The sequence below is a fragment of the Carassius gibelio genome, chromosome A16, assembly GCF_023724105.1.
Source record: "Carassius gibelio isolate Cgi1373 ecotype wild population from Czech Republic chromosome A16, carGib1.2-hapl.c, whole genome shotgun sequence".
In the NCBI taxonomy this organism is placed as follows: Eukaryota; Metazoa; Chordata; class Actinopteri; order Cypriniformes; family Cyprinidae; genus Carassius; species Carassius gibelio.
In genome coordinates, this window is record NC_068386.1 from 16,341,997 (window position 1) to 16,355,924 (window position 13,928).

The 13,928-nt window shown below is 38.6% G+C and overlaps 1 protein-coding gene across 1 annotated transcript; it reads right to left on the reverse strand.

Moving 5' to 3' along the window:
• Nucleotides 1-131: 131 nt before the first annotated feature.
• LOC128030171 (voltage-dependent calcium channel gamma-7 subunit-like) lies at nucleotides 132-13,727 on the reverse strand. The gene is made up of 6 exons (XM_052617654.1): nucleotides 13,542-13,727; nucleotides 10,214-10,409; nucleotides 9,446-9,532; nucleotides 9,220-9,360; nucleotides 5,277-5,422; nucleotides 132-3,492 (listed from the first exon to the last, which is right to left on the reverse strand). Exons 2-6 carry the CDS (start codon nucleotides 10,407-10,409, stop codon nucleotides 3,022-3,024), a joined length of 1,041 nt encoding a protein of 346 aa, XP_052473614.1. The 5' UTR covers nucleotides 13,542-13,727; the 3' UTR covers nucleotides 132-3,021.
• Between the last annotated feature and the right edge of the window lie 201 nt (nucleotides 13,728-13,928).

The following is a 13,928-nucleotide window of genomic DNA, read 5'->3' on the forward strand; positions in this document are numbered from 1 at the left end:
ATTTTCACTCAGAAACTGCTAGCAAACACAGATAATTACAAAGAAACAGCAAGAAACACACTGAAGTACACGTGAAAGTGTTTAGAAGACGTATTTCTTTCTAAAACGTAGAAAAATCTCTGTTTTATTTACAATTCGAATATCACCAAGAATGACCAACAATTATGATTTATTCAGGCATAAGCCATTTGTTTATTCAGATTTCTATAAACCAGAATATTAGCTTATTCCGTTTATGGGTTGATGCATTTATATGACATTTACATAATTCTTAAACAACCTGCTGATATTATTAAGAATGTGTTTGCAAAAATGTTTAATAAACACACCGATTAACGTCTTGTATGTAAAATGTTATAATGCAAAAAAGGTTTGTGTCAGCCTTAGATTTATGGGAAAGAAAAATACAATAGCAGTAGTCAATGTAAAGTTCCCATGCACCATAACAGAAACACAAATGCTCAACATTGCCCTCACTGGTTTTTGCAGGAGATGAGAGAAGCAGGCATCTTGGAGATGATGTTAGTACCGCACTGCTAATTAAATGCAATGTTATCCAGCCTGAGAAAGAGCACTGAGTTCCGCAGAGGGAGAGAGAGACGGAGAGGGGGGTGTATGGAGGGAGGGATGTGAAAAATGGCAGGTTGAATGCGACAGATGCCTCAGAATTGGCTTAGATAGCGTGCGAATATATTTCTTATGCTTTCTGTCGTTTCAAAGACCAATATACACTCAGTCAGTGTGTGTGTGTGTGTGTGTGGCTTCCGAGGTCGAGTATGGTGGGAAAGCGTGATGATGGGTAATCATGTGAAAAGGCTAGTCCCAGTTTTTTTTTTTTTTTTGGGCACTCGTTGGTATGGGCTCGTTTAAAGTGGATGAAATTGCCAAGATATGTTCCTCATTAAGCAGCCTGTCAACTCACCAAACTCAGACATCTGCACAGTAGTACAGTGAACTACGACCGATATTCATCTTCATTTCTCTCCATCTCTCTCACTCACACACATGGAAAAGGCAATGGGCTAATGCTGGGTGACAGCTCTTTCATGCAGTAATGTTGGTGAAAAGAGCTATATCCAACTCTTTACTGACACACACGGGCAGACTCCCCCACCCCCTCATATAAGCACACATTAACACACACACATTGTGTATTAGCTGTTTGAGATACTATATTTGTAGGATAAGAGCAAACACAAGTGCAACACCTTGGCGAAAGGAATTACTGAAATGCGGCTGTAATAACATCCTACTCAAACACAAACAAGCAGAGATAGAAACAGAGAGACAGTTTTGATCAATTGGACCGCACGCTTCCCTGAGGCAATGGAACGATGAACCGCAGAGAAGCACTTAACAGTCTCAGTGCAGACAATACACACGCAAATATACACATGCACATTGCTCTGTCCTTTAAAGCTTAAGAAAGTGTGTTTTTGATGTTGAAATTTACTATTAGTATTTTATATTTACTATTCCACTGGAGTACAGGGATAACTATGAGGAAGCAATTGGTACCTTATTTTCCAAAAAGGTTAACTCTTTGTCTTTGTGGCGGGATAAAAAAATTCTAGGTCAAACAGCCCGACACAGCAACATTGGCTCAACCAAAGCGTAATTTCGGGGAGGGGCTGTGTTCGTCCAATGATAGAAAAGGGGAGTGTTCAGGAAATGTGTTTGAAAACGATCATTATTTCTGCAAATCCATTTGTTGCCGCTAGTGGCATAGAAATGATACACTTCAGCTGATCATTGTATACCATAATGCTTACATTTCCACTTCAGCTCACATCCCTATTGGCCACAGTAACAAACACAAAACAAAGACACCAAGAACAATTAATATAAAGATAACCATAACTAGCATCTACACTGTTGCATGTCAAAGTTCTGTTTATTATAAACGTGTTGCAGTTTTGTCTTCTACTGCTTTAAAAGCTCTAGCTCGTTAAAGCAGGATGGATTCTGATTGGCTGCCAATGTTTTTTTTTTTTTATCATTCATCAGCTGGGAAGCATCGTTCTGAAAGTGCTTCCAATTATATAATTCCCCTGAGTCATTAACGTGGTTAAAATCTTTCTTTATGATTATCGTTACAGGTTTGAATGGGTCTTATTAGTTTCAATGCCTTAAAAGTTTAAATCTGCTCAACATCTATTTGTAACTGTGATTTGTTATACTCACTCACAATGATGTTGTATGGTTACAGTACATTTGTTTTTGCAATGAAACATTATGGAGCGGTTGACTGTGTTTATTTTTGCCTCACGGTCTGTGCTGACAAGCTGCCTTGACCGATTTCAGGACCACGGACAGCGCTTAAGACGCAGTGTTAATACAGTCACATAAACACTAGAGGGCACTGTGAACGCTGACAATTTAAAATATGCTGTCAGGCAAGTGTTAATATTGTAATATTGACCTACATATAATGATACATTCAGAAAAGAGTCCTACAGAATAAGAACATTTAAATTATTTAAATTTAGTTTTTTTCCCCATTAGGTTTGTCAACATTTTGCAGAAAGGCAGTGAACCAAATCGCAGCCAAAACACATAAGTACACAATATTTATACAACAAAAATTCAATATTTCTCAACTCTTTAGGAAAAAAAAAAGAAAAAAAAGAAAGCATATCTCAGGCGTATGAACTAAAAATTCACAGGTTCCATGATGAAAAATAATAAATGTTCAATAATATTTTTCATATCACCTATAGAAGGCAATAGTTCTCTTATGTGCTCTAATGTGTATGTCTAAGTACATGAATTGTCAGTTCTGTTGTGTGTGATTGTCAAGTGTTCTGCATGAACCCTCACTCGATCCATTGCAGTTTAATATGCTACAATTTCACAACATTCAGTCTTAAAAAGAGGCCTTTACAAACAGTATTTTTTTCTAACTTCCCTTTCTCAATATAAAAAACTATATCTTGTCTTACATCATATTTCTGTTTCTCATTGTTTAAGCATTATCTTAGTAAAAACAAACACTCCATAAACTTTCCCTTCCATCTGCATTTAGCATGGTGAAGCGCTCATGCGCATGTGTGTGTGATAGTGTGGGGGCGGCACTGCAGGGGGTGCTGTAGACAGAGGCAGGGTCTGGGATGCTGCAGCTGCCCTGTGCGCCCCAGGGTGGAGGGGATGGTTGTGGGGGAATGGAGCTGCAGAACCTGGTGATGGCAGCTGGTATCTAGCTCCAGGGGTGGGGCTGGAAGCAGCTGTGATTCCTGGAGATGATGTGCTCTGCTGGCCGCTGATCTTCTGCGGGGGATGGGGGTTCTGCGTGAGCTGGATGGAGATGTCACTGGAGATCTCGGAGGCGCTCCGAGCACGCTGGGATGGAGGCCAGGTCTCTGGCTGCAGGTACTGGCCACTGTAGTCGCTGCCCTCAGAAAGGCGGGGGCGGTAGAGAGCCGGATGAGGCCGATACATCTCCTCTTCGGCATAACGCTTCATAAAGAGATACACTGACATCACACCAGCACCCTGAGAGAATGAGAGAAAGTTTAATAGAGAGAATGAAGAGATGTGATGTCATAATTGCCACATGTCAAATATCCAGTATATGGGGACAAATTTGTTTTACATTTTCTTGCTTCAAAAATACAGTAAAATAGTAATTTATTCCTGTGATGCATAGCTGAATTTTCAGCATCATTACTCCAGTATGGTGTCCCATACTTGGAATTTGTGCTTTGTATTTCACCCATCCAAGTGCACACACAGCAGTGAGTAGTGTACACACACACACACACACACACACACTATATCAATGTGAAAACCCAGAGAAATGGGCAGCCATTTTTGTTGCGCCACCCAAGGAGCAGTTGGGGGTTCGGTGTCTGGCTTAAGGGTCTCACCTCAGTCGTGGTATTTAGGGTGGAAGAGAGCGCTAGTCATATATATATCATATTTATAATGATTAATAAAAAAAATTAATATGAACAAAAGAAATGGTCTTTCTTTAGGTATGTATTCATTTGATCATTTATTTACTGTGGGTATTTGTGTCAAATCAATAAAGCATCTGTGAGAGGTTGGAAATAACGTCAGCACACACAGGAAATACTGTTCTGGTTCTGTTTAAGTGACTACACTCTCCTTAAAACAAAGAAAAACTTGATGTGAATATATGAGGGCATTTTACAGCAATTCCTCTTTGCTCTTGCTCTAATACTCTCTCTTTCACACACACTGACAAACTAATGTTTCCTTTGGAGATCATAATAGTAAAAGGATCCTGCTGAATCGAGCAGAAAAAAAAGAGTTAGAGCCTGAACTTCAGTTTTGCTTAATCCTCACTTTAAGTGCACATACAAGAAACGGCTGACAGATCTGCAGCTCTGACTGCTCCATCATCCGCTTCGTCTTCTTCTGACTTGCATAATCACCCCAGTAGCATCCACATTTGAATCTGAAATACCTGAAAACCTTAAAACCCAATCTCATGTGGATATCATGTAGAAACATGAATAAATATATACAGTCATACCAAAAATTATTCACTCTTTATTAACTATTGGGTGCATGACACTAGCTAATTTATGTAAGTGAGGATAGCAAAATAAAGTAAACTGTGAAATATACCCCCAAATTCTTCATACAGTGGACTACCAGTAAAATTGATTATACAATTTGGAACCAAAAATTATTCAGACACTTTGACCTGATCATGTTTTGCTTAAGTGTTATCTGACATTTATCAAGATTAATTTGTTCTGACACAGCTTGACTCTGAGTTCTTGTCATATCTTATTACCATTTTCGAAACTACAGCGAATAAACTGTGATAATGTGCGAAATGTTGTAGATGTCTGAATAAATTTTGGTTTGACTGTACATGTTGAAAATCCTCTTAACCTCCTTGAGCTCAGGATTCTTAACTTTTTCCTTTTGCTGTCAATGAAACAATAGGATCAAATGCTCCAAATACAGTATTCAGGCCTTGAGGAGTAACTAAAATGGAGCACATTTGAAGCTCCACATTAATAATACATTAAGAGAGCACACTCGAAGCTCCTGCCTTCGACTGAAGTGTATTTCAGGGCAGGGTCATGTTAAAAGCATCTGCTTCAGCAGCATCAAGTGACATAATTACAGTACCATCATTTGTTAAGCCCCTCGGGCCTAGAAGCACCGATACATCCAAGCCATAGGAGCTTTCACAAGAAATATGTCTACATCTTGGCCATTCATTTACTCTGAGCAGAAAATGACATACAAAAAAGGCAGACGATCTGATATTTTGGACTTAAATTTTATCCCCTGACCTCTTTGAGCAGGAAGGAGCTGGCAGCAAATGCAAAGGACCAGCCGTAGTGGTAGTTGAAGAACTGCTCTGGCTCCCGCGGCCTGTTCATTACTTCATCATTGATACTGGAGATATACAGCACCAACCCCACCACCAGACTCAACCCTGAGAGAAAGAGAGTGTTAGAATAACAAAAGAGTGAAGAAAAATCAACAGACTACCATCATCGCGGCTGCCACCTGCTAAATAAGTGTTAAATGCAGCTGTATGAAAACTAGAGAAAAACCAACAACAGAACTAAATAATATAGTTAAATAACTGCAAGGTGATAAGGACATCAGTCTTCCTGTCGGGACCCTGAGGATTTACTGCTCAACCTCGGCCAACTCAACAAACACACACACACACACACACACACACACAGACACACACAAGTACTAAACACACTCCAGGGCTCTGCCCGGCCACTGATGAGAGTACATCAGCTAAATCCAAATAAATCACAGCCCCAAACCCTCCTCACTGCAGGCACAGCGGGCTAGGAGAGATGCACGGAGGACAGAGGAGATTGTGATTGTTACACATTCTTTTAGATGCCAACAGCAAACAATGATAACATACTGGGTGCTGTAATTTTACCCAAAAAATAAATAAATCATAATCCTAACCTTTATATCTACACTGAAAATCCTGATGGTCAGACAGCGATTCACCTTTTATAAATCATTCAAATATTGCTGTCCAGGACGCTGAGCCCGGAGACTGTACACAGTGAGTTTTTAAATGCTTAGCTTAAATATGTATTAAATAGTGCTCATAAACAGATGTATGATTTGAACTGAAATGAGTTGAGGCTTGGAACAGGATTTATTATACCTTACGTTAAAAGATAAGTTCAGCCTTAAAACTTGCTTTAAAAGGAATCCAAGATGTAGAAGAGTTTTTTTTTTTTTGGAGATAATAAGCATTCCATCACTTGGTCACCAATGGTTCCTTTAAAGTGAATGGGTGCCGTTGTTCAAATAACTGATAAAAAATTACAATAATCCACAAGTAATCCAGTCTTATAAGGGGAAGAGATGCATGTCTATAATAATAATAATAATAATAATAATAATAATAATAATAATAATAATAATAATAATCCCTCATTAAGGCATTTGAATTTTAAACCATTGCTTCTGGCCAAAATACCTGTCCATATTCCAAAATAATGCTTCCTCCAGTGAAAGTCCATTCCCTGTCGTCCTCTAACATCAAAATTCACAGAGTAGAACTTGTAAATAGTACTTGATCTATGCATATTTCTCTCCTGATTCAGACTTGACAACTTCTTTTCAAACACAAGATGTTAGTTGATGGACTGGATTACTTGTGGATTATTGAGATGTTTTTATCAGCTATTTGGGCTCTCATTCTGACGGCACCCATTCACTACAGAGGAACCATTGATGAGAAAGTGATGTAATGCTACATTTCTCCAGTGGCCGTAAATGGCCTGAGGGTGAGTAAATTTTCAAACAAGTGGATTGTGGCGAGCAGAGGTATGTGAGTGTGTGTGCAGGTTTGGACAGAGAATGAAGGCGAAACTGAGCAACAGGGCGAGAAACAACATGCACAAACTCGAGAAATGCCTGTAATATTTATCACAACAGCCGAACGACCAACACTCTCACCCACATGCACAAAATAAAAACACAACATTCCTGCAAACATCAGCTACATTTCACAGCCGCTCCATCTACCGGCACTATCAGCACACTTGATCTTTACTTTTTAATGGTTTCTTTCAACTGAAGCACTTTTATCAGCCCCGAGCAGTCTGAAATTTCCATTACATATTCAGCAGCAGGCTTACAGAGAACACAGAGAGAAAAGGACAAGTAAAAAGGTGTTTTTTAAGGGCAGTCTTTCAGGAAGTTTGTGCTGCAGGAGGATAGAGGTGTTTTCGATAAAGTTGAAGGTCTTTTCTAGCCATGTGCAAGGTTGAGGCAGTGATGCAGTAAACAACAGTGGCATCTGCATACAAATAAGTTCTACATTCAGGTTAGGTTAAGTCTCTTCCTATGGACTGTTGTTAAAGTGCTATTTCATGTTTACAGTGGAGTTCAAACCTATTTCATAAGGGAAAATGCATTTATTTAGCATTTTTTTCATTACAAATTATATAATATGCATATTGCATATTTTAATATGCGGTCAAACCAAAATCTATTCAGACACCTTCAACATTTCTCACATTATTACACTTTATTTGCTATTGTTTAGAAAATGGTAATAAAATATAACAAGAACTCAGAGTTAAACTGTATCAGAACAAATTCATCTTGATAATGTAAGATAACTTTGAAAGAAAGGTATGTAATGGATTACAATCAACCAAAACTTCAGAAAACTGTTAGTATGACAACATTTCATATTTAATATCAATTTCACTGGCAGTCCACACTATGAAGAATTTTTTACTATAATATGTCACAATTTGCTTTATTTTGCAATACTCACTTACATAAATGATCTATAGTGTCCTGCACCCACTAGTAAAAAAAAAATTAAAAAAATGATATCTAGTGTCTGAATAATGTTTGGTTTGACTGTGCATTAATTCTTGTTAAAACTACAAAGTAATTCAATCAAGAGCAGTGAGCGATTTTCTTTCTTTCATTTTCTTGGATTAACATTAAGGACAATTTTTTTCTCAACTGTTTACTTTCACTTATGACACACAGTTTTTTTTTAGATAATTTTGTATGTATTTGTCGATACAATAACAAAAAGAGGCAAATTCTGCTGAATAGGGATCTTTCACATCTTTTTCTGTTTGTTTAAACTGTGATTTGTATTTGTTCTTTCAAGTGCAGGAGGAAGTGAATTTCGTGAAGGAAAGCTCGGTTCGGTGTTGCTGTCTGTAAGACGTGGCTCTCTGAACAGAGTTTGTCAGTACTCAAGTTGAGCTTTTCATCGTTTTGTGTTCGAATGCTTTAAACACTTCTGAATGTTTAACTTGGCAAGGCTTAAAAACACGTGCAAATGATTAGCTTTTGTGACGATGCACAGCAGTGGCCCGTCAACTGTCCTGAGCATCTTTTTAGGCTGGCCTCAGCCAGTCGTATGAGATCACCCCAGTAGCGATGGCCCGGGCTGCAATGTCTACTAGGGTCTCTGTCTGATTTCTCTAATTAAGCATTTTTTATATTTTATGAATCTGCTGACCTCTGCTGGTACAGCACTGAAATGCATGCTCAGATATTTGAGGTTTTTACTGGGAAATAAATCTGGCACCATTGACTGATGAGTTTAATCTTCACATTTACATAATATGGGACACATCAGGCAGTTGTGCCAACATGAATAAATGTTTTTGCTCTTTAGTAGAACACTGCAGAAAACAATAAGTGCAAAGGATATACAACTGTTTAATGAGAGCTGTTATGTGACAGAGGGTTATAAGACATGCTACTCATATGATAGATGTGACAGACTAACTAATAAAATAAAAATACAGCACATCCACCAAAGAAAACTTTATCACTGCGTTCACTGGTTCCAAAAACGTCAGAATAATAAACAGACGGAGAGATTTCATGTGCAGACAAAGGTTTATGATTTAAGGAGACATCATTCATGTAATACAGATGGTGCCGCTGCATTCTGATGAGTGCAGAACACAAAATCCTCACACATTTAATCGTCCTGAAAAAGGATCTGCATTAAATATGTTCTGAACTATTTTTAACTGAAAGAGTATTTTAGAAAGCGACTTAATTCAAAAGAATGTTCCTCCAGTCCCATTTGTGATGACATTATTATAGATGGTACTATTCTAAATGTGTTATTTAGTCAGTATAAATATTAAATGTCTAAAAACTGAGAAACTTTAGATAGAACTCATAAAGGGTCATAAAATATGGATTCATTGCACCAGTTATGTTCACCTTACAGATGGAAAGGTTTCCTGCTACCTGAGAGGATGAAGAAGATTCCAGAAACCAAGGCCAGAATGGTGCGTTGTGGACGGATGTGGCCCACGTTACTGATGATGAAGGCCATGAAAACGAAGAGCAGGGACACCATAGGGAAGGGAGTAGCTGTCCGCACCATCTCTGCCAGAACAGCAAACACATGTGTGTGAGAGCTGTGTGTGTAAATGTGGATGTGTTCCTTTGATTTGAAGTCACGTTCACTCACTGAGGATATTAGCAGTGTTTTCTGTGGTGATTTCAATCTCTGGCTCTGTGAAATACTCAGAGGCCACACATCTACCTTTCTCTGTACCTAAAGCGGTGAGACAGAGGATATAATGAAAGAGATATAAAATTACATAAACATATAAATACACATTTAATATCAGTATATTAAGTTTTTATATTATTATTATTGTCATCATCACTTTTGTGTAATTTTTGTTTAAATTTAACAAAATTTATAAAACGTATTAATTCATTATAAGTTTATTATAATGAATAAAATAATACTTGAAGAAAATCATTTTCTTTGAAGTTAGTAGAATGAAAAGTTATTCAACTATAAAATGATCACTTTTCCCACAAATTATGAATGGGTCTTTATACATGAAAACATACAATATATTTTAAATATTAACACTACCATTTAAAAGTTTGGGGTGGGTAAAAATGTAATGTTTTGGGGGGTAAAAAGTCTCTTATGCTCATCAAACATATAGTAAAAACAGTAATATTGAGAAATAACATTATATGTTATATAACTGTTTTCTATTTTAATATATTCTATTTTACCTTGAAAGGTAATTAACTACTTTGATGGTAAAGCTGAATTTTCATTTTCATTTACATTGTCATAATTGATTTGAAATAGAAACAAATATATATATATTATATATGTTATATATATGATGTGTTTGGAGATCCTTCACATCCGAACATTTTATCAAAAGAAGTACTAAGACCTTAGTGTATAATATGTGTGTGTCCGCACCTGCTATGAAACACACTCTCCAGAGGCCAGAATGCAAGGCCATCCTGACATCGACAGTCTGGTTCTGCTGCAGTACGATTCCCTCCTCTATCAGCAGCCAATAATCCGTCGCCACAGCAACCCCCACCAACAGCAGTCCACACGCCCCAAACACTGTGGAGAGCAGAGTCAGAGCCCTGCTGCTGCAAGAGCTCATCTGCACACACACACACACACACATACATATCAACTGTCTGCACCCAAGGTCCAAATCACAGCAAAAACATTAGCGGGGAGTGAAACGGCACCATAACATCTACACACTTCTACACGATTCTCCGTTCTTCTCCAGTTCACCAGTAAAAATGCCAAGAGAAATCAGAAGGAATTTTAATGATCACAACAGACAGTTCCTGTGCCATTGTGGCTGTAATCAGCCAATCGCACGAAAGGACAAAGTTCACCAGGCTTAATGTGTGGCATTCATTGAAGCAGAACGTGAAACGTGATCGGCAGTGATTCAGATGGCACAACACACACATCACACACAAGCGCCTACAGAGTCATGAGTCACAGCTTTACTGCGAGACACAGACCTCATCCGTACGGCCAAAGAAACAGATGTAGACACACACACACACACACACGAGTAAACACAAACTCCTGCTCACGAATATAACATATATTATATATAATTTTAATATTTAGATTTAATTTGGCCTTTATTTGTATAATTTTTAATAGTTTAAGTTAACAATAGCAACACTTCTTTATAACTGAGAAAGAAAGGTACAGGCTGTAAAGGAACAGAAACAGGGCAAGAAAAGGCACTGGAATGAGGAGAGGCCATATGGGGCAACTAACTAAAAATGGCAGTATGTAAAGGTCAGAGTGTACATTATGAACTAGTATTCTCTATGTGAAATGTGTTGTAAATGTAAGATTAAATCCTCTTTCTGACCCCGTGCACCTCTCTGATTCTCCCAGGGCAGAGCTGATCTATTCTTAATTAATGAGCAATGATTTTTGTCTCACTTGTGAATGGATGACAGCGCTGATGACAACTTGAAAGCTTTTCAAAGCTAAATGTGTGTATTGCTCTCTGTCACTGTCTCTGCATCTGTGCCAAGCTGATACAGGAACACTTTCCTGCTACATGTTTAAAGCTAACGATCTGACACGTGATTAATGCAATGAGTGCTATTATTTGGTTATATGCGTGAGGCTGAAAGAATCAGTTTCCTTTCTCCGCAGTGACTCCGCAGTCACTCACTCAAAGTCTTTTATTGTGGATATTTTTGAAGAAGCTGAATAAAGTGTGTGTTGTGAGAGAATGTGTCTGAGTGTGTATGTGTGTGTGTGTGTTTTCATGCTGTCATTTCCTGTGTGTCTCTCAGAGCTGGTGATTCAGAGCAGCACCCTGAGCAACAAGAGAGGGAGAAAAAGAAAGAGTATGAAAGAGAAAAAAGAAGAATGAGTCTCTTGGCTTCCAAAATGAATTTCAGGTGTCTAGGTGAGGTTTTAGTGCTATCTATGAGAATATCAGAGAGTTTAACCTTTTATCATTCATCCTGCTGCATAGAATGACACAAGCTTTAACACCAGCAGCCAACAGAAGATGTACCTCAGCAAATGATGGACAGATTTTGCAATGCAGTGAAAAAAGGCACAGCGTAATGACTGTGGAGGAAATGTGCTGGTGTTGAGTGCTCTGAAGCAAATACAACAGAGGCAGAGACCAACAATGTCAAAATCCAGCTTGAGCGTCTACACCGAGAATTTCTTTTTCCTCTGAACTCTTTTGCTCACAGCTCTTCTGCTTCCTCAAGGCCGTGTGTTCTGCACGTCCTGATTTTGCCGAGTTAGATGTGTTCATACAGTAGGTCAACATATTTTGTTGACCCTGGAACAACATTTTACTCCAAAAATGTGATCTTGACCATATCCCAACACCTAAACCTAACCTTAATCACGAGTAATCCCTTGAAACCGAGGAAATTATACATGAATGACACTGACGTACAAGCACCAAACAGTGAGGGTAAGCATAAACTTCACAAAATCTATAAACTTGTTTGTCAAATCTGATTGGTTAATCACAATGTTGTTCCAGGGTCAACAAAGATGTTGTCCCAGGAACATGTCTCACTTGGTAAAATCAGGTTCTGCGTGTGTTCTGATGAAGAAGATAGGTTACTTCTCCATGACAAAATTAGTCAGCCAGAGTTCAACCTCAAACTTGCACGGTCAGCCACATATTACTTTTTTTGCATATTTGTGGGGTATGCACATCAGTTTGCAAATTATTTAGTTTGATCTTGACTCTTGTCTGAGAAAATCTTTATGCATGGACACAACCTGAGGTAATTCTCCTTGAACTTGGAGCCACAGATAGTATGTTCTGTTGAACACATGATATTATGAACAGTGTTGGTTACTTACAGTTTTTTTTTTTTTTTTGAATGGTCCCTTTAAAGTGTGAATGATGTCAGTAAGAGTTACAGAAATGCACTTGATCCAAAACATTTAAGCAACAGTTAACCACAGGAGATATTTAGAAAAAAAAAAATTTTTGAGCATAAAATCTAAGTCAGTGAGGTCTCATGTTTTTTGGACCCCACTGACTTTCAATGTACGGACACAGTTCAGAAAGATCTTTTATGTTCCACAGTAGCAGGTAAGTCTGAAGATTTGGAACATCATGAGAGTGAGTAAATACCACAATTTTGGGGGTGAACTGTCTCTTTAAATATTTTTTTGTTTAAACGAACACTACGATGTTTGATAGATGTACTACAATGTGAACCAAAGGCATACAGTACAGTGAGGAACAGGGACAGAGAGAACAGAAAGAGTGCCAAGCCAGATGTAGGCTAATGTATGGAAAGACCTTGGCCCAGTAATGATGGAGTTCCCACCTACATGCCAGCGCGCGCCTCCTGGGGCACCTGACTGAGCCAGTTACAGTTTCGACCACCTCAGCTACCATTTACTCACTTCTGCCTCCACAAAAATGCTCAACAGCTTGAAATGTCAGTAGAACTCACTGCATACCAGTCTGCTAAATGATCCTGGAGCTTTACAATTCACAGCGGACCACAAACAACTGTCTTACATGATAAATCTTCACCTCACGTATCGACACACACAACATGCGACTGGCTCACAGACCTGCTGGGATTATGGAAACGCGTCTGTTACCCGATCGACGTGCAGCCACAGACACATAAACGTTCGACTTCTTTAACTTCTATCTGTAACACCTGACAAAAGTTAAAATGTGTTTTGACTCGCATTAACCGAGAACAGTAAAGAACAATGAAAGCAGACCGAAGAAGCGTGTACTCACCCTACCCGTGCGCGTGCAGCTGTCAAGTAAGCAGCGAGCGCGCAGACACAAGCTTCACACCAGGGGTGCCTGGCAAAATATCCGCGCTCTGTCTCTCTCTCTCCCTCCCTTTTTCTTTGTCTCTCCTTACGTGCGTATTTCCCACTGATAGCCCGTTTTCTTCTCCTCCCTTACATCTTCACGCTTACAATCTCTCTTTTTTTCACGGCAAAACGAAAGCGAGCAAAAAGCAACGCAGACGTTGTGCGTAGTAATGCGCAATATAAAATGTACTTTCGTATTTTGGATGGATGGAAAGAAGGAAGCCAATGTGTGGTGTCAGTGCTTTTGATAAGAAAAAATAGTTGTTATTGCAAACCATTTATGGCTTACAAATACCAGTTATCA